This window comes from Pseudochaenichthys georgianus, chromosome 21 (assembly GCF_902827115.2).
Source record: "Pseudochaenichthys georgianus chromosome 21, fPseGeo1.2, whole genome shotgun sequence".
Taxonomy (NCBI): domain Eukaryota; kingdom Metazoa; phylum Chordata; class Actinopteri; order Perciformes; family Channichthyidae; genus Pseudochaenichthys; species Pseudochaenichthys georgianus.
This window is the reverse complement of record NC_047523.1, coordinates 20,538,253-20,562,717: the sequence shown is the minus strand read 5'-3', so window position 1 is coordinate 20,562,717 and position 24,465 is coordinate 20,538,253. Positions and strand designations below refer to the sequence as shown.

Here is a 24,465-nt window from a genome sequence, read left to right as displayed (position 1 = left end):
ACATTTCACCATTACCTTTCAAATGTTCTGCTGTCAAGGAAAAGCAAAGTACACTCCCATCCCGCCATCCTTACACAATTCATCCAGGGGCTTCAGTGCAGAGAACTCTACATGAACTACTAATATCTGTTAGCTGCAGCAGATAAGTAAAAAAAAAGGCTGCATTTTTTGGTTCATTGCATAAAAAGACTTCATGAACTTGAGTGCATCATCTCTCTGAAGTGTAGCATGGCTTGGTAACTCTTAGGGAGCTAAAATGGTCATTATATAACTTGAGAAATATCCTCTGTTCATATTTTCAAGTTAAGTTAGTAACTTATCATTCCGCTCCGAGGTGCTTTTGTCACAAACAGCTGAGTTTGGTTTTGTCTAGAGACACTCAGGACGACCGCTCTGACCAGACAGTCACCCCTGTGCTTAGACGAAAGCTGCCAACATCATTTTGTGTCTGACAGGAGACACCTACTGCCACCCAGGGGTGACACACACATACACTGTGGTGCTGCGAGTAAAGACATCAAATGTATTCTAGACAAAACACAACATTAGCTAACAACTGCAGCCAGAAAAATACTCCTCATTGAAATAAAACATTACAATTTCATGGTTTGACAAGAAACATATTGAAGTGCCAACTGTTCATAAGGCAATATTACCGTTGCTAATTTACACATCCAGAAGTTAGAGAAGCAAATTATAATTAATTTGGACATTAAATGATGGATATCTGATGGATTTATGCTGAGCTACTTTTACCAGCCAATTGCTACCTGTGCCTGTCTTGGCTCCAGAAGAAAAGTGCAAATGTATAAGAAGTACTACCTTTTAAATTCATTAGAAGCTAAATAATTCACTTAACAGATAGGATTGTTTGTGGAAATCCTGATCTGTGACATAAGAAATGTTTAAATAATTGGATAATGTGCTGCATGTATCTCATGAGGAGGTCATATTCTTACAGAACACCCTGTGTTGCAGAAAAGAGATTTGAAAAAAGAAGGGACGAAATTTGCGTCGAAAGGAGCCAGTTGAGGTGGTTCGGGCACCTAGTTAGGATGCCACCTGGGCGTCTCCCTAGGGAGGTGTTCCAGGCACATTCAGCTGGGAAGAGACCAAGGGGTAGACCTAGGACCAGGTGGAGGGATTATATCTCTTCGCTGGCCTGGGAGCGCCTTGGGATCCCCCAGTCAGAGCTGGTTGATGTCGCCAGGGAAAAGGAAGTTTGGGGCTCTCTGCTGGAACTGCTACCCCCACGACCCGACCACGGATAAGCGGGAGAAGACGGATGGATGGATGGATGGATGGGTAATTGCAGGTAAAGACAAGCACACATAATAAAATCTCCCCTCGAGAATTGGCCAACCACAGCCATTGACAAAAGCTAAAATTGAACTTGGACTACATATGCAAGGCAACCTCTTACAAATACTTAACATTGCACAACATGACAACTTTTAGCTGCATTACACCACATAATCACATCAGAAATGTGAGAATACAAGTTTATGTGGTGAGCCGTCGCCCTGTCTTCACAGCCTGCATCCTTATTTTACCACAAGACACCTCCACTGCAAAAAATACTTGCATGCTAGGAACAATACTGCAAGCCATATTGCATAGTAACTGATTATGAACCAGAACGCATGCTTGCACAAAAGCTCTACTCAGGCCGTTTCTCCTGCAGATGACAGGCAGGCATTTGGAGCATGATCCCTCCCTGTTTTGTGGCTGGCTGCACACAGCGGCGCAGAGACCTGGCAAGTCATAAAGATGTCAGGCAAACGCTTAGACTCCTAATCAGGTCTTCAGTGAAGGCTTGTAAGAGCTGATGGCTACAGACAAACTGCAGTTCTTTCACTGTTCTTCGTGTTACAGCGCTGAGTCTGTATTTCATACTGAAACACGATAGTTGTCAAACTTTGGGGTGAACCCTGTGAATGCAGATTATGTGCAGCCATGGTGAAAACAGGATTTGAAGTGCAGATTTCTGTTAGCTGAAGTGCTGTTCTCAGTTCCCAGAGCTCAGGGGGGGGAATCATACTGCTCACTGAGATGTCAAAGCCAGGTCACTTTCTTTTTTATTTAAATGTAGGGCCTCCTGTCCTTTACAGGCGCATATTTGAATCGTAAATTTGTGGTGAAATCCTTCTAAAATCTCCACCTCAGTTGTTATCCTCAGGAACTTACTGATCCGTGGATGGCAAGACCTTATTTGGAATATATTTTGATGTTTTATCTGAGGGATGTCAAAGCTGTGTTGGGCACATTTGGATCACAGGAGAGCAAAGAGGCAGAAAGGAAAAGGCTATATCAACCTCACATCATCAACATTTTTTAATTCTACTTGCTTTCTAAGACAACTACCTACTCTCATGTAGATCCATCACACACAGAGCAACATGGACAGCATGGAGACATGGGGTATTTGGTTAAAAGAAAATAATGCTACACACTTGAATCTCTTCCATCTACCCCCTGTTGTATATCAATGTGATGTTATCCAAAGTAGAGCATTTCAAAGAGTTTATAGAATTTTACTGACTTGGAAACTTGGTGGGAAACTGGCTAGTCAGCAGGATTGAAGGACTAACAGTGGAAAGAGGTTACTAAGAGAATACAACAAGACGATGAGAGTAGAGAGGTAGGAGAGAGGGGGCCATGGGAAATACATTTCTCAAGGCAGAAGAAAAGCCAGAAGACTTTAGACATAAACACTTCTAGTAATTACATTTGCATCAGAACATTTACAGATAAATTAGGTTTCATATCAATGGTATATATTCTACTGTTTGTGTCATGGCAAGTGTGTTTTCTGTTTTAATTGTCCACTTAATCCTTCACTGTTGCTTTAAGGTTCAAAGTAAGAATAAGGTTATGTTCTTGTAGAAGATAATCGCCACGTTTCTATACAGATATCTTACTTAAAACGGCACGATTATATAGTTGTAAATCAAATGTGTTATTATGGGTACCAACAAAAATAGAATAAGCAATAACCAGTATAAATAGGATTGCAACATTGCGTAGATTAAAGAAAATGCACATACAATAAAATAGGAGCTAAAGGTTTTGTGTGAAGTAAGGGAGAAGAGCGTCACCTGTCCTCCTTTGGGCTGGTACTTGATGTTCTCTGTGGAGCCAACCTTGGACTTGATGTTCTTGAAGTCAGGCACAGGCTGGTTGATGATGCGGAGCTGTTTGGGCGTGGTGGCAGGGGACTTGGGTGGGGTGCGGACCACGGCAATCTTCCTCTCTCCGGAAATCAGGCTGAGGGAGCGCGGGGTCCTGGAGGACGATGAGTAGCTGGGAGGGGTTCCTGGGGTGATGGCTGTGGAGCCAGGGGTGCGAGGGGTGGAGTGGCCACTGCGAGCTGATCGGGAGCGCACTGAATCTGTAATTGATGGAGAGGAATATAAGGATGAAGGAAATAGCTAAAGCTGCAGTATATTCAACAGAAGAAACTATGGTAACATATGTTAACTTCAAATGAGAACAAAACAGAAGGGAAGAGTCAATCATTAGTTCATCAGACGCTATGACTGTAAGCCTTTGAAAGTCACTTTTCAGACCACCAGATATACAGAATGACACTGGGAAATTCTAAATGCAGGTCACCGATTCAAATATCTTACCCATAAACAATTGAAGTCACTAGTTATTTTAGGTTAAACATAGCAATAAAGCATCATAGTGTCAGAAGTTTTAAGAATCCCTTCTACCTGTCATGCTAGGGGCTCGTCCTGTCCTGTGCTCCGCCCTCATCTCGGTTTGAAACGCTACAGGAGCAGGAAAGGAAAAGTTTAGTTAAGTGGAGGCTGAGGGTGAGAAATAAAGAAGAAAAGGAGAGTGTTGCATGCTCCAATTAATTCACCTTCACCTGTAATACGGTAAGTAGTAAATAGAACATTACAAAAAATCAATGTGACATAGAGAATGGTTAAAAGGTACTTGAGAGAGCTGGAGAATACTGCTACAGAATCGTATTGAATACTTAAAGACTTATATTCCTATTAATTTCTAGGAGAGTAGTAGATCCTACACAAGCCACCTAAATAAATTTCGAGCAAAGCAGCATAGATTATCAGAAAGAAACCCAAAGATAAAAGAGACATATGGAGGTACAGAGAGTTTTTGGCAGACTTGAGCTCTCTTTAATCAAATGCAAGAAACTACAAAAATAATAATCAGCATTGATTAAAAGAAACTACTTTTATACTGGTAGAATCCATTTGTTGTGGCTTTACTGAAGGCTGATACATGTTGCTGTTGGTTTAATCTAATACCACCTAAATACCGAGACATCGTTTAGTAAGCTGATTAGAGGATATGCAGCCTACATGTGGGTCTGCGAGGAGCCAAGGAGCCGGAGCTGGTGATGGAGGTGGAGCTCTCCTCTTGTTCATGGTGTGCACGGTGACTCAGAATGGAGGCATGCCGCGGCACAGAGGACCTCTTTTTAGGGCTCCATGACCCACCATCCTATTGGGAAACAAACACGGGGTACAAAAAGTAGATCCTTAGAGTAGTGAGGCTGTTATTTATTTTTAATGTTTTGAATCAATAGGGATAATATAGGTTTAGGTGGTCAATATCGCAGATTAAAAGTTTTTTTTAATCCAACTATGAATCTGTTTTTTTATGTCTTTTCTGGGACTCCTGCAGCTAGTGCCGCTCTACCATTCACCTACCTCTGCTATGAGTCTCTGTATTACTGTGAAGCAGTGAGGCTCTGCTGAGGCTGGGCGAGGTCTATCTAATGAGGCAGTCACTCTGGATATGGAGGCGGGGACCTTTGTTAGTGGAGAACGATGGGCATGGCCCTGAGATGGTACAAAGATGAGGCTTGGTGGGTGAGTAGAATGGCATCAAAATATACAACACAGGGTGACAAAAGAGTGGTGAAAATAACAGCGCTAAAACATGCATTATCAGTGCACAAGATCCGATTGTGGTATGAAGAATGAGATATTAGCATTGGATCATGGCTGTTTAACATTGAATTGTAGCTCATCACAACACATCATGCACATTGATTGTGAACATGCCAGTTACATTTGTTTTTTAAATGTATAAAATCAAAATGCCAAACAAAAAAACAAGTATAGACTCATGCAAGATTTCAGTTAGACTGCAAACCATGGTAACAGATGTATTGGGAGACTGTAAATAGAATATGTAAATCAGAAGTAAAATAACATGTGGGCTCAGACTGACAGAACACACTTACAGTATGCAGTAATGACATGACATTTTAGAAATGCAGATGCTATTTTATTTTAGACACAATAACTGTCATTACCATGACGGAGGAGTAGAACGGAGTCACGACCATAGCCGCTGGAGAAATGTCACAGGGTGATCCGACACCCACTCAGTAAAAAAGAAAAAGCTCTAAATGGATCTGCCTTGACTACTTGTGCACAACCCATTAAGCAAGGCAACAATAGCAGAGAATTTACAAAAAACTAAATAAATATTTTTTCATAAAACACAAAAGAAAACAGTGGTGTTCGTGCATAAATGCTATGCAGTGTTGTTCATGCGGGGGTTAGGGTTAAGATAGACAGAGTGGAGACAGCACTTGCTTAAACAGGCAGGTGTTTATCTAAAAAGATGATTAGGTTGCCCTGGAAGTCACAAGAGATAATTTGCAATAAGTTCTTAATAAATCTCAGTTCTGATGATAATTATTCTGTGTAATTAATGTGTTGTTAATTGTTTCTGCTGTAACGATGCATGAGGCAACTTGTGTATTAGTTTCACATTAGAAGAAAGGGGTAAACATTGAAATCCGTTGACTTCATAATGCATTATTAGCAATCTGTAATAGAAAAGCACTTCTTGTTGCACAGCATTCTTTTGTCTACAGATGTATTGAAGATGCAGAGTACTGTTCGTTGCTCTTGAGTAGAATGTTTGGTTTCTATCTGATTGAGGTTTATTTAATTGCCTTTCTGGAAACCTGATTGGTGATTCTGGCTGTTTGTCTTTAAAGTTTCGATGTGGTATTTCGCTGAGTGGTTTCCGAGTCAGATTTCACACCAATGTTGGGTCAATGTAGTTTACTCACCGATGCTCTGTTGCGAGACTGTCTGGCAACACTCAGAGGCTGACAACTGTCTGGTAGCGCCTCTAAGAAAGAGACAGAAACAAAACATTATTGGACACAGACAGATGTTATGACCTTCATATACTGTTTTGTATACCGTTTTCATGTCCTACTTTAAAGGATTCTGGATATAAGAGCATATTTGGGTCTCAATGTTGTATTCCCAAACCTGACATGGTGTGCTATATGAAAATCGAATGTTCTGTGGGAGCAGGTTGCTAAGGGCTCTATTCTGTAAAGATTTGGCAAGATTTCACAGAGAATGGGGGATTTTGTATTATGCAAGGCAACCCTGGAAACTAATCTAATTGGGGCAATGCAGCAGTGTACTGAGCCCTCATCACCAGTGACACAGAATCCAGCCCGTCGGGGAAAATGAAGAGCACCCTGCCTCTGGGACGGTCTACAACATAAGGTCCATAGAACAAAACCATGGATTACTAGTAGCCTGGCAACGATAGGTTGAAAAAAGCTGTAATGTAAAGCTTAAAGAGACCAGTAAGTTAACAGACGTTTGACAGGTATTTTTTATTTAGTTAAAATTATTTGAAATATTTATATAAAGTATATGTATAATAATGTAAAAGCTTACCAAGAACATATAAACAGAGGGCAGGCAATGTTAAAAGTAAGGAAAAATGCCTTTGAGTAGCTTAACTTCAGCGGAACATCTTGCTTTTGCTGACCTTGCAGTAGTGATGTAGACGAGAAGTTGGAAAGAGTTTAGTGAATCCTCAAATCCCAAACTTTTAACTGCAGGACATCATGCCCTTTAAAGAACATCAAGGATGAGCACAACACAAATGAAGGCAAATAAAAACATGTATGGCAGTACTTTTTTATTATGAAAAACAAGAAACAGGACAAAGCAAACCAAGTAACCAACAAGACAAAATGGATGCCATGATCCAAATGAAGCTGGATTTAAACTCGTGGCTATCGTGCCACCTTTCTTTTTTATCTTTTGACAGACCAAGGCAATGTGTCACCTGTGGGTCTCCTTCTTGGACAGGAGTGATGCTGGGTCTGGCGGACGGCTGGTTTCATCCCATTCCTCTTGGATGGCGATTGACTGTGTGTCTGCATTTTTTTTGTAAACTCGGTCCTTATCACAGCTATCAGAGGAATCGAGGCATTGACAAAAGCAGAGAGAGAATCATAAGCAGAGATAGAGGCTTAAACATAAAATATGTAATTCTGCAGAATAATAAAAAAAAAAGTTAGCCAACACATTTGTTGGACTATACTAAAAACAGTTGACTCAAATCACTGTCAGTGAGTTATTATAGGAGTGCAATTGTGTGCATTTGTATCGCGAAGCAATACATTCAAAGATGCTGTGTTCTTTTGGATTTACAGCAGAAAACACTATTAAGGCACATGATGTCTGGCTTTACACAGACAGGACAAAGAAACAGACCAAATACAAATATTCATTGTATAACAATCCCTGCAGATTTCGAGCAGCAAGTATCAAATATTATTTTTGTATCAATATTTATAAATAACTACTTGTTCATCTGTAAAGTTCAAGAATTCAAAAGGAATGAAAAATGGTGAGAACCTTTTTTCTTCTTGTTGTCTTCTCTCGGCACGAAGATATGCTCTTTGCGGACAAGCTTGCGTTCTGGTGTAGAGATTCGGCCTTTAGCCCGTCCGGCCTTTGGTTTGACCGGCTGTTTCTCCGCCTTTCTCTGTTGTGTCTGCTTCTCCTTGACCACAGTAGGCTTTTTGTCTGCGCTTGCCTTAGGCAAAGGCTCAAACTTTTCTGTCGCCATACTCTTATCATCATCATCTGTGGTGTAGCAAAGAAGGACATGGGAAATACAAGACAGTGTTAATGTGTTTTTATTGGAAGCAGAAGAGCAAAGGGGGAAAAAGAACACTTTGAACAGACAAACCATCAAAGAGATCTCACCTTGTGTGTCAATCCAGGAGCTGTCCAAGATGGAGTCGTCCATTGTGGTTTCATCTCTATCATAACTTTCTGTGGGTCCATCGGTGTCAATGCTTTGAGCCTCTTTCAGAGGGAAGGCAGGGGTCTCAGGAACATCTACTACTTCCTCTAGACTTGCCGCCTCCAGGTCAGCTTCTTGGGCCAACTCCACAGACTCTTCCTCTTCCTCTGAGGCTCCTGTTTCAGGTGGACCAGAGAAACGAACGCTGTGTCCCGGCTCATCTGCTTCATCGATGGTCTGGACCACAGTGATGAAATCATCTTCAACGGTGACCACTGATTCGATGGCAGCACGAGTCTCTGGGATCTCCTTTGCCACCGCTGATCCTGCGGCTACTTTCTCTATTTCAACTTCCTCCCCTTCCTTTTGCCCCTTTTTAGCATCCACAGCTTCTACTGCCACATTCTGCTTGGCTGCTTGCACCTCTGGTTGTCTTGATATATCATCAGGCGTGTCCACTGTAACCATTTGCTTTCTCTCTTCCTTGTCTTTCAGTTCCTTTTCTTTATTCTCTTTGTCTTTCTTCTCTTTAAGTTCCTTCTCTATCTTTTCCTTCTCTTCCTTCCCTTTAAGTTCCTTCTCTATCTTTTCCTTCTCTATCTTTTCCTTCTCTATCTTCTCTTTAAGTTCCTTCTCTATCTTTTCCTTCTCTATCTTTTCCTTCTCTTCCTTCTCCTTCTCTTCCTTCTCTATCTTTTCCTTCTCTATCTTTTCCTTCTCTTCCTTCTCTTTAAGTTCCTTCTCTATCTTTTCCTTCTCTTCCTTCTCTATCTTTTCCTTCTCTTCCTTCTCTTTAAGTTCCTTCTCTATCTTTTCCTTCTCTTTAAGTTCCTTCTCTATCTTGTCTTTAAATTCCTTCTCCATTATTTCTTTTTTCTCTCTCTCTTTCCTTTGTCTCTCCTCCTCCATCTTTTCCCTCTCTTCTCTTTCTTTATTCTCTCTTTCTTCTATCTCTTTTATCTCCCGTTCTCTCTGTTCTTTCTCCTTCCTTTCTTTTTCTTCCCTCAGTATCCTCTCTGATTCTTCTTTGTCTTTCCTTTCCCTTTCTTCTCTCTCTTTCATTTCCTTCTCTTTCCTTTCAGCCTCTTCCCTGATTATCCTATCTGCTTCATCTTTCTCTTCTTTCATTTTCGTCTCCGCAGCTTCCTTTTCTTGCTCTTGCCTCATTTTTCTTTCTGACTCCTCTTTCTCTTTGGTTATTCCTAACACAGGTGAAGCTGTTCTTTTAGGGGACCCATAGACTTCTCTCTGTTTAAGTTTTGATGGTGAAAGCACTGGAGAGAGCAGCTTGTCATCATCAATGTTGCTATCAACAGACGAAGCAGGTGATGTTTTTACAGGCCTAGCAATCCGGTCCTTTGCCACACCAGTCAGCTGGTACACATCTTCTGCATCCACTTCCTCATAGGCTTCCTGGTGGACCAGCTTTACTTTCTCTCGAAGCTCCTGCAGTTCCCTTTCCTCCTCCATACTAAGGGGCCTGTCCTCCATTTCTAATTTACGTATCTGCCTCTCATAGTCTGCAATCTCGGTTTCTGAGGCTGATCCCTCGCCACTGGCTTGTCGTCCGGTCTCACTCCCCGCCCTCCCGCCTTCTTCTAAAGTAACAGTGACTGTTGGTGTCACAAAGGACTCACTTGGCTGAGCCGGTGGTGTGTCGCTTACATATTTTTTGGATTGTTCATCTGCAACCTCTTTTCCCTTTTCTTCAGCAGAATGTTTTCTTTCTACTTGCTTGTGGTCTTTCTCTTTAGTGACATCAGCCATCCCTATGTCCTCCATAGACGTGTCCCTGACTGCTAACTTCCTAGCTTGCGCAGCCACTTTTTCCTCAAGGTCAGAGTGGGTGAAAGCCTGTGCAGAAACGCTTGTCGGGCCGAACAGATCTGCAGGTGATGGCATTGGGCCTGAGTATTCACTGAACACACAATAGCCCATTTCTTCTAGCTGGCTTTCACTCTTTCTGGCACTAGGACTTAGTTCTCCTGAAACCATGCTTGCTAGTGGATCATCGGCAAAGGCTTGAAAATCAGCTTGAATTGACTTTCTCCTGGTGATATCTGGTTCAGTGTTTTCTGATGCCAGCCGGGAACGGGTACCAGCGAGATCCAGCATCTCAGGCAAGTCTTGCGACATGACAGCGCCATTTTTAAAGTTGCTCTTAAGGGACTGTGGGGATTCTGGGGACTCCAGTTCAGGGCTGGGTACTGAAACTCGTTCTGTGGTCCTTGGAGGAGATGAAGAATCTGAAGTGATGGAAGCCGCAGTTTCCAATATCAGTGGAGGCAAGGGTGGAGGCTTATCCACAGAGGGTGTAGTGACTGGGAGGTAGTCTGCTGCCTCATCTAGACTTCCACTAGTGTAGGACATGATATCTGTGGCCAGTGGAGAGAAGTTCCTAGGTTTGCCCCGGCCGCTCGGATCAGTTGCTCCAATGGTAATGTTAAGTGAGTAACTCCTCTGCTCTAAGGCCAGTTTACCAGGGGAAAGCCTGCATTCATTACTCTTGTCGGGAACTATGAACAACCTACTGTCTTCTGATGTACGTTCCTTAGTTTCCGGTTTATCCTGAGCTTCAGCTAGTGTGCTGTAGCTGATCTCCGGGGGCCTGTCGTCAACTGCACTCTTCTCTTCACCAGATCTGCTCAGTTCGTAATAACCCTCGGCCTTACATTGGGAAGACTCCTCAACCTCCACAGTTGATGTTTCAAAATATGCTGACATGCCAGATCTGTCTGCAGAGTCCCTCGTTGAGACTTCTACCTGACTTTTGTCTCCCAGTGATGAGAAATCTGAGGAAGCACCGATGCTGATGATCTCCACCACTTCCACTGATGGCTGTTTCTCTGACACTGTGATTGGCTCGCCATATGTAGGCTGAAGTGTGAGTGAGCTGGCAGATTCTTTGGCTTGGTTTTGAACATTTGGAGGTACAAAGGATGGCATATCCATGGTGGGGCTCTCTGGTACAACTCGTTCCCCAGCAAAGAACCCTTGCATCTGGGGCTCAAAAGACTCCTCTGGACGTTTCTCCGACCCAATGCTGTCCGGGCTCATGGAACCACTTTTCTCGCTTCCCTGCTTGTCTGAGTCCATCTTTAAAGCTGAAAGAATATCTGTAAGTTTGCTGTTTTTATCAACAGAGAATAACAAAGCTTTGGCATGCTTTAAGTGAGATATTTATTAAGCCAGGGACTGGGAAAGCCGTTACCACAGAAACAGGCAAAGCTCTCCTTAGAAACTTACAGCACAATGATACGGCCATCGCTGAAGAAGTACGGCGAGTGTATGGGGTCCACCAAGTCACAGATGGATGATAATATGACATGGTATGTGACGGAACCGGCATGAGGAAACTGTGAGGCTGATTTATGGGGAACAATTAATGGGATGGATATTCATGCAAGTCTTCAAAACATCAAATGAAAGAAGTACAACATTTCTGTCATTCGTTCTACAATGGCTACCACAGAATGCGATTTTCACGAATTCAAATCTATCACATAGTTATAAATATATTGATAGCGAATATATCAGTACACCCAAATAGAGAAGAACCTTGTTAGTGAATGACAGAGAAATGCCATACAATGTCACTAACAGTGCCAAAAACAAACAAACGCTGATATGATAAGGAATTTGATGAAACTATATCACACTTAACACGAAACAGCCAACCATGAAATCCTCTGCATATGTACACAGGATCATGATAATAATATGAATGACCCAGGTTTAGTAAGTATGATTCATGGTTACAAAAAGTGCATAGCACTGGCATACCAGCACCAAGCCACGTGTAAACACAACAAGAAACCTGCAGGCTTATAGCCGGTGAAAAAACAGCACCGTTACATTCAGCAACACTTCACTTGATCATACCAATACAAAATGGCCGGCCCCAAAAACAACAGCAAGGAAAAATCATATCAAAGCGCAAAAATAGCTCACAATAGGGAAAAGTTAAAGTATAGGTTAAAAGAATGTGACTCTTTTCACCAACAAGCCTGTGTTGCCTTGCAGCCAGAGCGTAGTGCAGGGAGGGTAACTTGCCATTCCACTTGAATTATAATGCTTATGTTATGTGCTTATATGTTCCTTTTGACACATCTGGCATTTCTATACAGTGGACAATGCAGTAACATGCAGGCAGGGAGAGCAGAGGGCAGGACACACCTGTCTCAGGGCTCTCCCACCCCCCTGCTTCCTCCTCATCTCTGTCCACAGAACTGTCTGTAGCAGCACTAGCTGCTTCTCCCGGCTCCAGGTCTAGATCCTGGGCCTCGTCTATGGCCTCTGCCTGCTCTAAAGGCTCAGCTTGGGGGCAGTCCAGCTCAGGCTCTTCCCCGCTCCACTGCTGCTCATCAAGAGCTGCTTCGGACTCTGCTGCACTCTCCTCCTCTTCCTCCTCATCTTCCACCTCCTCCTCGTATTCAGCTGTAAGAGCCTCCATGGTCTCTTCTTCTCCAAAACAGGGTGAAAGGGGGACACATTTAGACTACAGGCAACACAGACTTGGGTTATGTGAGAACACAACTTACGATGGGACACTTTCATCTCTAGGAAAAGATGAACTAAAGTGTATGTCTGCTCACACATATAGGTATATTACACAAATAGTACAGTGTTGTGTGCAAGTCGTTTTTTATTCTGTTTGTTTGCTTTTCTACATTTAGGGCTTATTGTACCCAGTATGAAAGGAAACTAAGAAGATATTCTTTGGTTAAAGGCATGCAGAGATGTATTTCTTAATATCTGTCTTTTTTATATCAGCACTTACTGTCTCATCAAGAATCATTTTTGTAAAAGAAAACACAAATATATAGCCTACAATTATATCTTTCTCTTGCCTTCAACTCAAGTTGAGCTACCATATTTGACAACTGAGGTTGGAAAATGAAAATATAAATGAAGTCGTAATATTTCAAGGTCTAAAATTGCGCTCTTGTAGAGGCATTTCTGTTCAGAGCACTTCTGAAATCCCTAGCTCTTAAGAAAATGCAACCTTGAGGAGCTGTAGTCCATTACAGGCAAAGCAAAATGCCTCAAGATTCAGGACATTGCGCAGACCAGATTTGTTTACTGTTTAATGGTGGATAAGGGTGTGCAGCTTTGCACATTTTGAGTAAGTTCTGAATGTAACAAATATTCTGTTCAGTTGCTTTGCACCCAGACGTTTCTACATATTATAACTTTAAGCAAAACAATGTTGCTACAAGATTGTTGTCAACGGTGATTATATATATATGTTGCGGGAGGCTGGGGGAGTTAAGAATTAGTCTACAATTATGCTATTTTTTTTTTTAAATGTAAATATAATCATTGTAATGTCTTGTGTTAAAATGAATGAATGCATATGTTGGGGGGGGGAAAGACAGTTATTTTGTGTGTGTTGGGGGATTTCTGAAAGTTTTTTGTGCATGGATGTTATTAATCATGCACTGTACTGACCATTTGGACCTTATTTGAAGTCACAAGAGTAAACCTTGGTGTCAATGGGACTTACTGATGAGAGCTGTAGTGAAAGCTGTAGTGATGTTCAATGAATCCTACTTTAGAGACATCATTGCTATGTGTTGGATTTAACAGCATGGCAACCACAGGTAGCAATGACTTTGGGTGAAATCGATGAAAGAAAAAAAAATATGAAATTGCTCAGTTTTTGAGCAAACAAAAATCACAAGAACAAACAGACACCACAAGGACACACAAACACAACACACACAAGGACAGACGAACTGACGGACGAAGAGACAAACTGACGGACGGAGAGACGGGAGGGATGGAGGTCAAATCACAGAAGGAGAGGCAATAGGTGTTAAAAAGAGAAAGGAGGGAAATAGAGTGAGAAAGAGAGGAATGGAGGGGGAATGGCAAACAGGAACCATGCGTGGTTCACCTTCGATCTGTCTAAAGGCCACAGCCTGCCCTGTGGGGCGGGAGCCCGAGTGCGTCCACTCAGGGCTGAACAATGGGTGCTCATAGTACTCTTCGTCGGAGTGGTAGGGGTCGTCCTCGGGCACGGAAACTGAGATGGAGGGGGCGAGGAACTTGCACCTCTCCCGAGAATTTTGGAAACGGCGGAGAGGGCCCGCCTCCTCCTCATCCCCTACATCTACAAACAAGACAGACACAAGGAGAAGAACTGCAGGGAAATCTGGACACACGGACTGAAGAGAGAGCGAAGAGGAAGAGAGGGAGACAGGACGGAAGGACAATGAAGACGAAAACAATAGAAAATGGAGAACACACCAAAGAATGTCCATCTTAATTAATATTAAGACTCAGATTGAGGTTCTTTCAAAACTTGATAGGAATCCACCTGATCAGGGGTTTTTGCGCAAAATAACTAACAAGAAACTTTTGCACATGTTATTTTTGACTTTTGATTTTTAAACACCCATCCAAGTTTAGAAAAAAATTATTACAAAATAAAATTATTACAAAATAAAAAACTGCACCATATGTTTCTTGTTGTTGTTGTATATTTTTGCTGTTTGGCATCTATTGATGAATATTAAAAAATATAATATATATATTTTTTTTTTGAATAAGGTCCTTGGTTAGAGCTTTCAGTATAGCTATGAGACAATGCCAAACAGGAGGTCATACCAAATGAGTTCAACTGGGGCTAGCTGCCATTCTTGCATTTTCAGCAAATTACTACTTTTTATTATTACTTTTAATAGAAGTAGCCTAAATTGTATTTAAGATGGACATGTCTTAAGTGAAAGGGAGATCAATCTTGAGGTAGAAAAAAAAAAAACTAAGACAATAACAGACACATTTTAAACAAGCAACACAAATAGAGTCATCACACGGGGAGATGAAAGATGAAAATAAAGATTGATTGAGAGCAAGAGAAACACACAGGACATCAACAAGGTGACAGTGAAAAGCAACTCAAAATTCACAATGCTTTGTGGGCCAGCCATACTGTAGTAAAATGTTGCAATGTTTGAGGAAGATAACAATAATCTGCTTCACGTAAGAATGATTAAACCTTAATAAAAGACATAAAACACAGACACTAATAACAACATTTAAACTACAAATGCAGCAATAGTGGCCTAAACAAAACTCAAAGAAACCATCAGCCAATCTTATGGCTAAGTCCTTCAGTGCCTACTTGTTGAATGATGAACTCTTATACAACAACACCACAAAACACTTTACCTTAGAGCACACTATCTGTTAACAATTGCACGATACTGCCTCCTTCTATAGGACACCCCTTACGCAGTCCTTACTTCTAATACTAAAACACAATGTTACCACAACCATCTGATCATCTGGGTTTAGTGCCTGGTTGAACAATCTACTAACTCTCCTCATTATATTCTGAGCAGACATGAAGAGACAGGCCAAGTGTGAGGCAAATGGAAGAGCTTGTTACACTGTAGTACAACCATTTTGTAGCTGCAAAAGAAGTTACTACATAGCCTACAATTCCAATGTCAGAGATACAGAACCAATTAGTACAACAGTGAGAATGGTCAAAATCGAAAAGCAAAGAACATATTGTTTGAAATGTAGCCTAAGTATTTAAGAAAAACAGGTGATGCACGGCAACAAGTAAGCCGACAAAGGGACATTTATATTATTATGTATTATTTCGATAATGAAATTACAGCCAATATTTATTATGGGCTGATAATATGAAGCCAAATTGCTTTGATGTACAACCCATTGATTAACATAGAAGAGAAGAAGACTATAATGCCGCTGGTGTGAACGTTTTTCACAGCTTAACAAGAAGACAACATGATTGCAACTTTCAATACAAGTTAAAAACAAATGAACAAATCAGAATTGACGCTATCTCTTCAGGTTACATGTTATGGGGCTACAATTGTTATCTATAGCAATAAACACTAACAATACAAACAAATAATTGCAAAGAAGACTGACGGGACAATCACAAGAAAACACAACACCATGATAAGACATGCAGAACAAAATACACAACTCAACCAAAAAGACAAACAACAAGAAGTTGAAGGGTTACCTAAATTGGCTGTCATTTAAGTGTGTGGTAAGACCAGGTGTAGATGTTAGAAAGGAAAATGGAAGAAGAGGACGATAAAGAAGAGTGCACTTGTTGTCACAAGGCGGTCATGCGTGTGAGCGCTTCTTTCGTTCAGAGATAAATGACGATGACGATGAAGATACAAATTGTATCGGTTCCAGCTGTGCGATGAGGAGGAAGCAGGATTTAGGATGAAATGGATGTCTGAAAAATGGAGATAATGTTCCTGCTTTAAGCAACTCTGGTATGTAAAGACTTCTTTAGGCGACCAATGTGTGGTTTGTCTCCTATAGGGCATGTCCTGAGGGGGGGGGGTTAAAGAGCAGCCCCAGAGCCAACCAATATCAATACCCAAATGTGTTGGCCAACAAAACATCCCAAGGCTTCAGTCGGGGGAAAAGAAGGAAATCACAATCTTCTCTTTTAGAGACATACTCTCATGAACACACATTGTATTCTTGGCCTACCTTGTTCCAGAGGACCAAAGTGCTCGGCAGCAGGTGAGGGGGGAGGTGAGGGGGGCAAATTTGTAGTGTCTTCAACTTCAAAAGGTATGTGTGAGATATAGGAAGGAATAATTATTATTTTTGAAAATCTTCTTTAATAATTAAGTACATTTATTTATTTATTTCTTATCTATTCTCATTTTCTCCCAAAACAAATTATGATAATCTCTCCCCATTCTCATCCATAGTGACTGTATGCTTACCAGGACTGATATTAACTTTGTTAGTTAGCTGTCGTCCCATGATAATGTTAACTATGATCCTGACTGAACATTAAGAATATAAAATGTACAGAGCATTGTTAATAAGTGTGTGCGTCTTACCTGATGGCAGCCTTTGAGTCTCCTGCTCTCCCTTTAGTACCGCCACTGCCTCCGCAGTCACTTCCTGCACAATCCGCGCTGACACTTGCTCTGAACACAGAAAAACAGACACAAGGTTAATCAACTTCAAGATTATTGCAAGAACAAAAACATTTCAAAGAAGCAGTTAGTAGAAGGAATTTGTTTGGGACAAATCCCAAAACTCCAGTACATCAGGGAGATTATATCATCTGTCAATTTGATTCAAAACAAGCATTACAAACGTGTAATAAAAGCACTATGAGTGAGAATAGATTTTTACTTTGCTGTAGGGATGATTAGGCAGTGAGTGTTGCTATGGAAACCCAGCAACCGAGTGCAGACTAAAGATGACACCTATGGATGTTTTAGCTTCTTCCTAACAACGACATTTCTATACTTTAATTCATACTAAAACAATCCGATCTTGCCAATTCCAGTCGTATCAGCATTTTCTCAAGATTTAGTTTGACATGTAAATAAACAGACAGAAGAAGCAGAGATAGGGACAGGATATGACATGAAAGAAAGGTTCCTGGTCCAATTTGAACCATGGAAGTTATGGTGAGATAAAATCGGTTTGATACATGTGATACTGAAATGCAAAAATCCGTCTTTCAAGACTTTCTGGCTGTCTGACACGGATGGTAAAAGAAGAAAATACAGCAGAAAGTAAGCTCAAAGTGATGTCTGCCAAGAGCAAAGAGTAGGGAAATTGAAGAAAAAATGACAAAATCTGTGATAATTATGTATGCATGTGTTTTCATATAGAAATAGGACTTTTACACCATTGTTTCCCCAAAAGTGACCTTTCACTAAACTGGCCTACAATTTCTACCTTACAGCTTACATCAGGCTGCATGGATCAGTTTTAGTATTGCACGCAGGGTGAACTGTAGAGTTCTAATCAAACAAACTTTCATTTGCATATAAACAGTGGTTATGTGGGATTGGGTGGCAGTGCAATGCTTTTACTGCTGCTGCTGTTTCTTTCTATCCAACAATCGCCCACACATCGACACAAACAAGCTGGCAAGCATCCACACATGCATCTACACACACATGCACACTCTTCTTCCGGGAACACTTAACACTGCCCACTCACCTACTCAAAGCAGCTATTTCACATTTTCAAGAGCACACTGTGATATATGTCGTGTCCCACCTATTCAATGATTCCAAGCCTCTACCGGAAAATACAGCTTAAAGATCAACATCAAACGCAATCAATGGTTGTGGAATCAAGAATAAAAAATGGCTCTTATGGCTTTGCCCTGGTTTAAAATAATGCTCCAAAAATATATGAATATTTGTGTTTCCTGAGTGAGACAACGCTCGACAAATTCCTAAACATTGGGAATGACTTGCTTTCGAAAAACGAATGCATGGCACATAAATCTCAATATGAAATACAAGTGTTTTCAGGAAAAAAAATTTAATCTTCACAAAGAAAAAACATACAGAAACTATTCTTAAACTAACATTTTAGTGTGCAAAGCTAGAGTATCCAGTTGAAATGACATGACATACCTGACCAGTTTTTGGAGTATAATCTTCAAAAATAAATCTATTGTAATATAATATGTCGCATATATTAAAGTTTAAAATGGAATGAAGTAATCTAATGTGTAATGGTTCCAACTGGACTACTCCCTTTGTTGTTCTACAGTTCATTTCTGCATACGCTTTGTGAGGGTTAAATATTAAATTTTCTAGATACACAGTAAAACTGACACATTTAAAAGAAGCATCACAGGCACTGGGTCCAATAAGGCAGTCTGGCTATACAAAATATACTGCTCATTCACAAAGCAACGGCACTGTAAAAAGAAATGACCTTGTAACATTAACAAAGCTAGCCTGCGGTGATGACAACTTGTCTGGTCTGGTTGTCTCAGCATCTCTCTGACAGAATGATGTCAAATGTCAGAGCAGCCGCCTTTCATTGGCTTTGACAGAAGGTACATCCCACATGCACAAATAGCCGCATTGTTAAACAGAATCCTCTGCACATCTGCATTCATCATCTCCAGTACCAGCTTACATCCACATAGACAAACGGTCGTAATGAAGTAAACGCTTGTATTACCTGTATGACAGACAGAAGCTGAAAGCGCTCCCTCTCTGAGCGGCGACACCGACTGGAAGCCCAGAGTCAACGCTACACACCGCCAGACTGACTCGCACACACACACACTCACACAGAGCTGGACTGAGAGGGTACGGAGAGAGCAGGAGTGCCGTTTGGTATTAAACCGGCCTGCACCCGAAATGTGTAAAGCAAGTGGTTGCCATAGCAACACACTGGTGGGCCACTGATTTGGGTCCCAATGTAATTCAGATGCCAGCAACACATCCAGTTGTTTCAGTCTCTCAGTCTGCAGCCTCCAGTATAAATGGAAACAATGGCAGTGACGTAGCCGAACAATTAATCTAACAAAGCCCAGATGTTTGCCTGCTGAAATAAAACCAACATTCCGTAAATTATTTCCTATAACGTCATTGTGTTTTATATATATATTACATATCTTTTTCGGTCTTTTCTGCAACATCTTTTCCATCTTTCTCTGTCTTGAAAAAAGAATCCCTTCTTTGTTACTGTTCCCAATGTTTCTATATTTGTTTTTGGTGAAATATTTCATTATTCAAGTAAAGGGTCTTAGAATAGAAGGTGCCGTATATAACAAATTGTAAACCCCTCCGAGGGAAAGTTGTGATTCAGAAATCCTCCAACTTTGGATTTGTTCCTTTCAGTCTGTGCCTAGACACCAGAGACTCGTTTGGTCAAATCTCCTCTCTGCTGCAGCCAAACGTACGCGTTGAGGCTAATGAGATGGAGGGTCCTTATTAACAACACAAAATCTTGTCCAGTCATCTCAACAGTATGCCCAGATAATTGCCACAGCTCAGTGAAATCAGTCAATGCGATATCGCTAACATAACAGAAGGGCTTCCTCGATTCATGCAAGCCAACTACTCTCCAGAATAAGATGAACGACCCTTTGCATTCTTTCTCCTTCTATTAACTCGATCTGTTTCTCTCCGTCTCCCTCTCTTCATCTTTTTCTCTTGTCCACTTTCAGCATGGCTCGCTGGCTTTTTCAACTTTAGCCTAAAAGGAAAGTCAAGAGTGCAATTTCGTGCTTCAATAATTCCTGTTGTGTCTGAAGAGCTTTTCACAGAAAGGCTTACTGCCGCCCTGCCCTGCTCTGCTCTGGAGCTACGCTAATGTGTGCTGACATCATGCTCTGCAGGCAAGTTCTGTCACTCAGATGCTGAAACAAAAATGTCATTTTTTTATGCAGATGATTATAAAACATCTATTGATTATTGCATATAACTGTCTGTAAAAGGTGCAGGAGAGGGTAATATTGTTTTTATGTGTAGGGCAACTTTCATTTGAAACTCGTTCATTTTATTATACATCAGTGCATCGTTATGAGCAATTATTTTATAATTGGTTTTTTTCTACGTGACTATACCACACATGAAGCAGGCTGGCAACATGTTTTCGGTCTTGAGACAAATGATGCTTTGAAAGGATTTATATCAAGTCAGTTGTATTTACTGATGAGCAGGGGCGCCGCTTGCCGACAGGCAAGGCAGGCAACTGCTTGGGGCCCCGGACCAGAAGGGGGCACCCAAAGAAGGTAGATTAAGAAGGTCCACAGCAACGACAACATGAAACACCCTTTAATTTACTGCAACGACATGTCGGGAAACCCCCTGAAGGCGGCCCCATGCATAGCGCGCCGTAAAACGCTGCTTCTTATCTAGGGTTGGGAACCGAAACTCGGTTCCAGATGAGAACCGATAAGAAAATGCCGGGTACCGGGTACCCATACAAAATACACAATTTTGGTTCTGCTTAACGGTTCCTAAACGCGGTAGACCCTATATTCCACCGGGTCCGTCTGCGCCGCGGTGACCCGGTGGAATACAGCCAGGGTAAGGGAGGACTGGCCATCTGTGTCAACGGGCCGTTGGCGGCCGGCACCGCCCTTCATTTTTTTAAACGGCATCATGTAAGTTGCGGTGACAGAGGTCCACAGTTTCCCCGCAGCGAGGCTCCCCCCGCCCTCCCGTAGACAGTTCATGAGCTCAGTCACTTCATAACACCAAAGATGGATCGCGGTAAATGCTCTGAAGTGAGGCTCCACTACACTAAAAAATAAAAAGACAAGGCACAGTGTAATGCCTGTTAATAGCTTGCCACAGGCATAGCTCTGTTAAAATAAAGCACAGCTATTGTGCAATACATTTGTATTGCATGTATATTTTTTATTTGTAAAAATGTCAGTTAAAGCTTAAAAAAATAAAGATATTTTTGTTATCTAAACGTTTGACCTCTTTCTTTTGCAATTTTGGAATCGAAACGGGGAATCGATAAGAACCGGAATCGATAAGCAGCACCAGAATCGTAATCGATACATTTCAAACGATACCCATCCCTATTCTTATCTTACATTTTGTTGCCTTGCTCCGCTCCGGGAGGGGGGCTATGGGCTGTGGTGGTGATGAAAAGCTGGTTTGAGGGGCCCCCAGTGAATGTTTGCCTAGGGCCCCCACAGACTCTAGAATCACCACTGCTGATGAGGACTATAGCCGCGTTCACACCAAGTACTTTGCCGTACTTAGTTCCCAGCACTTAGTTCCCAGCACTTAGTTCCCAGCACTTAGTTCCCCTATGGAACTAAGAGCCGATCGCGTTCACACCGGAATAAGTTCCCTGGGGGTGGATTAGGCAAATGAAGCCGCTGACGTCAGTTCTTCTTCTTCTGCTTTGGGTTTACTGGCAGGCCGCAAACCACTTCACGGCGTATACTGCCGCCCGAAGTCCCCGGCCGGAAGTCCCCGGACGGAAGTCCCCGGAGTTAGGGACTGGGAGTCCCAGCAGCTTCTACTGAAGTCTTCTGAGTAAATCGCCAGAACGCCTACACCTCCTCATCTCCACCGCTCCCATGTTTTCGTTTGTGTTGCCATAAGTTAGTCTCTCTCCGTTGGTGCGCTGGGCTAATGCTAATGCTAATAATGCTAATGCGAGGATAATAAAATGGCGGCTCTACAAAACATTTCAGAGTTTTACGGGGCGTGGTTTGCAATCGCCCAGCCAATCAGAACTGTGGTACTTTTTTTCCCCAGGAAAGTACCTACTCTCAGCAGGCGCTAAAAATGGGGTGAAAAGTTCCCGGCACTTAGTTATTTTTTTGGTGTGAACGCGACATCAGGGGTACTAACGGAACTAAACGCGAAAAGTACGGGTGAAAAGTACTCGGTGTAATGAGACAGGAGTGAAAGCACAGTGCTAAATTGCTGTGATAAAACTTAGAGTAGATCATTAGCTTTCCTCTCTCGGAGAAATAAAAAATAATGTTTACTTGCTCATCAGTTTCAAGTCAATCCTTTGAAGTTTGAAGAAGGCTGTTTACAGCTCTCATATCTTTGATATGTGCTAATAAAGACCCAGAGGAACACATGAGACCATGGCTGTTGCTTATTATGTCGGCCCACTGGCTTAAAAGGTAGCCTCTCCTTTTTGTATTAGGGAGCCATGCATCTCTAAGCAATGTTCTGGACTCTGGACTCTAAATGTGCCAGATAACATAAACTAGAGATGTACATTTAAAAGAGACTTCTTTTTTAACTGAGCAGATGGTTCGACCGGCATGCTTCACGAAAAAAGTAAAAGTTATATAAAAACGAACATTAACATTTTATTATTTTAGAAAAGTAATTTGGCGCATTTCCACTGCAGGGCCATGCACGGCTTAGTACGGTATAGTTAGGCCTTGGTAGGCCAGGCTCACTTTATGCTGTATTTCCATTACAGTTTAGGAACTGGGGTAGTAACTATAGTAACGCAGTGTAGGCGGAGCCGTGACGTCATCTTCAATGCGAAACACAAAACCAACATCAGCCATTAGCGGTTAGCCCTCAGAGATCATGGCTCCTCATATCTGTTCAGAAACTAGACAAAAGTTAAACAAGTACAAACCACAGACTGTCTGTGTCATGGTGAATACAGTCGCTGGTTTATTTATGTCTGTATAGGCCGTTGTTGTGAGTGTGGACGGTCGGAGCATATACAACGTTAGCTTAGCCGATCTCCATTCAGAAAACACGCATTTTAAAAGGTTTTTCGCCTGCCGTCTGGTCTGCAGACTTGTCAAAGCATTAATTCATGGTTTTTACTAACCGGTATCAGTATGTTGTTACTTTGGCATCATTTTGAAACGTGTATTACAATTAAATCACGGTCAAATAAGTTCATTTTGTTGTAGTTGCCAGCGATTCTCTCACTAGTTTAGCATACTCAGCCCGGTTGTTGGACCGGAAAGATTTAGATTTTGGAGAGCCAGAAAAACTGTGAAAAAGTACCCGCTAGCCGGAGCTACCCCTAGTAGAAACGCAACCAAAAACGGGCCGGGCACGGCATGCTTAAACTGTGCTGTAGTGGAAATGCGCCATTAGTGTCATCCCAATTTGAGGGTCATTATGTGATTTCAGTATAATATAAATATAATGGATGTGTGTGAGGAGAAGAGTCTGAATTATCTGAATCTTCTCCTCACACCCTTTCGGTCACATAAATTTGATCAAGTATGAATGATACTAAATAATTAGCGATAGACATTGAAGGAATAAAGAGGGTCAAATGTCAATGAGCAGCGAAACTTGAAAATACTGTAATCAGCCTTCAAACCGGTGTCAGGTTAAGCTTTAATAACGGGGAGATGGGAGGTTAATTTGGCTCCTGTCATCGCATGCTAAACGTTCTTGTCTGTGGTAAGATACAACAAAAAAATAGCCCTGGCAAACTAAATTATAGGGGAGCCGTTTCCATGGTAACACCATTGGTACGTTAATGTTCTCGTCTCCCGGGTGTGAGTGAGGGAGGGCCGGAAGGGTAAGGGGGTAGAGAGAAAGATTTTTTGTGTAATTATAGCACTCTTAATAACAGTATGCAATTCTAGTGAGGACTCCGAGTGCTGCAAACCCACGCACAAGAAGAGACAGGACAAACACACACACACACACACAAAAAGAAACAACTATCATACACACACATACAACCATATCACATAACATATTAACACTGTCAAAAGTCATAGACAATGCTTACACATGAATGTGCAATCTTTAACACACACACACACACCATATGATTCATGGAAGGAACACATACACAAACACATTCTAACAGTATGTGTACACACTCATTCATAAACAAAAGCCCATCTTACACACATTTACAAATTAAACGCAGACATATTCCTGTTGGTTTGGACTTCTTTCCAGAATCAAACTGTGAGCCAAGCTTGCCATGATTGATACAAACTACAGTACTACTACATAACTTTAAAGCATGGTATGTTTAGTCTTGTACATAATGGACCAAATTTACATGAGAAAAGTTAAAAGTTACACGTTTTGTTTAATTTGTAATGTAATGTAAAACTTAGACTTGACATTTTTACAAATAGGTGAGGGCTCATCTGTTTTACTTTTTATGTACGAAATG

At 41.5% G+C, this 24,465-nt stretch overlaps 1 protein-coding gene across 8 annotated transcripts in view; it reads right to left on the bottom strand.

Moving 5' to 3' along the window:
* The window catches only part of map2 (microtubule-associated protein 2), an 87,274-nt gene that overhangs the window by 8,323 nt on the left and 54,486 nt on the right, over positions 1–24,465 (bottom strand). For 3 of the 8 annotated variants that reach the window (XM_034109569.2, XM_071207095.1, XM_071207093.1), the window contains 11 exons: positions 16,926–17,015; positions 16,564–16,638; positions 13,967–14,182; positions 12,244–12,531; positions 8,028–11,171; positions 7,674–7,904; positions 7,099–7,224; positions 6,071–6,132; positions 4,338–4,479; positions 3,720–3,776; positions 3,099–3,391 (listed from right to left, as the gene is read on the bottom strand). In XM_034109569.2, coding sequence (XP_033965460.1) covers positions 3,099–3,391; positions 3,720–3,776; positions 4,338–4,479; positions 6,071–6,132; positions 7,099–7,224; positions 7,674–7,904; positions 8,028–11,171; positions 12,244–12,531; positions 13,967–14,182; positions 16,564–16,638; positions 16,926–17,015 — 4,724 coding nt within the window. Of the gene's footprint in view, positions 1–3,098; positions 3,392–3,719; positions 3,777–4,337; positions 4,480–6,070; positions 6,133–7,098; positions 7,225–7,673; positions 7,905–8,027; positions 11,172–12,243; positions 12,532–13,966; positions 14,183–16,563; positions 16,639–16,925; positions 17,016–19,032; positions 19,115–24,465 lie in introns of those variants that run through there. The other 5 variants (XM_071207099.1, XM_071207094.1, XM_071207097.1 and 2 more) reach the window with 5 other exon arrangements.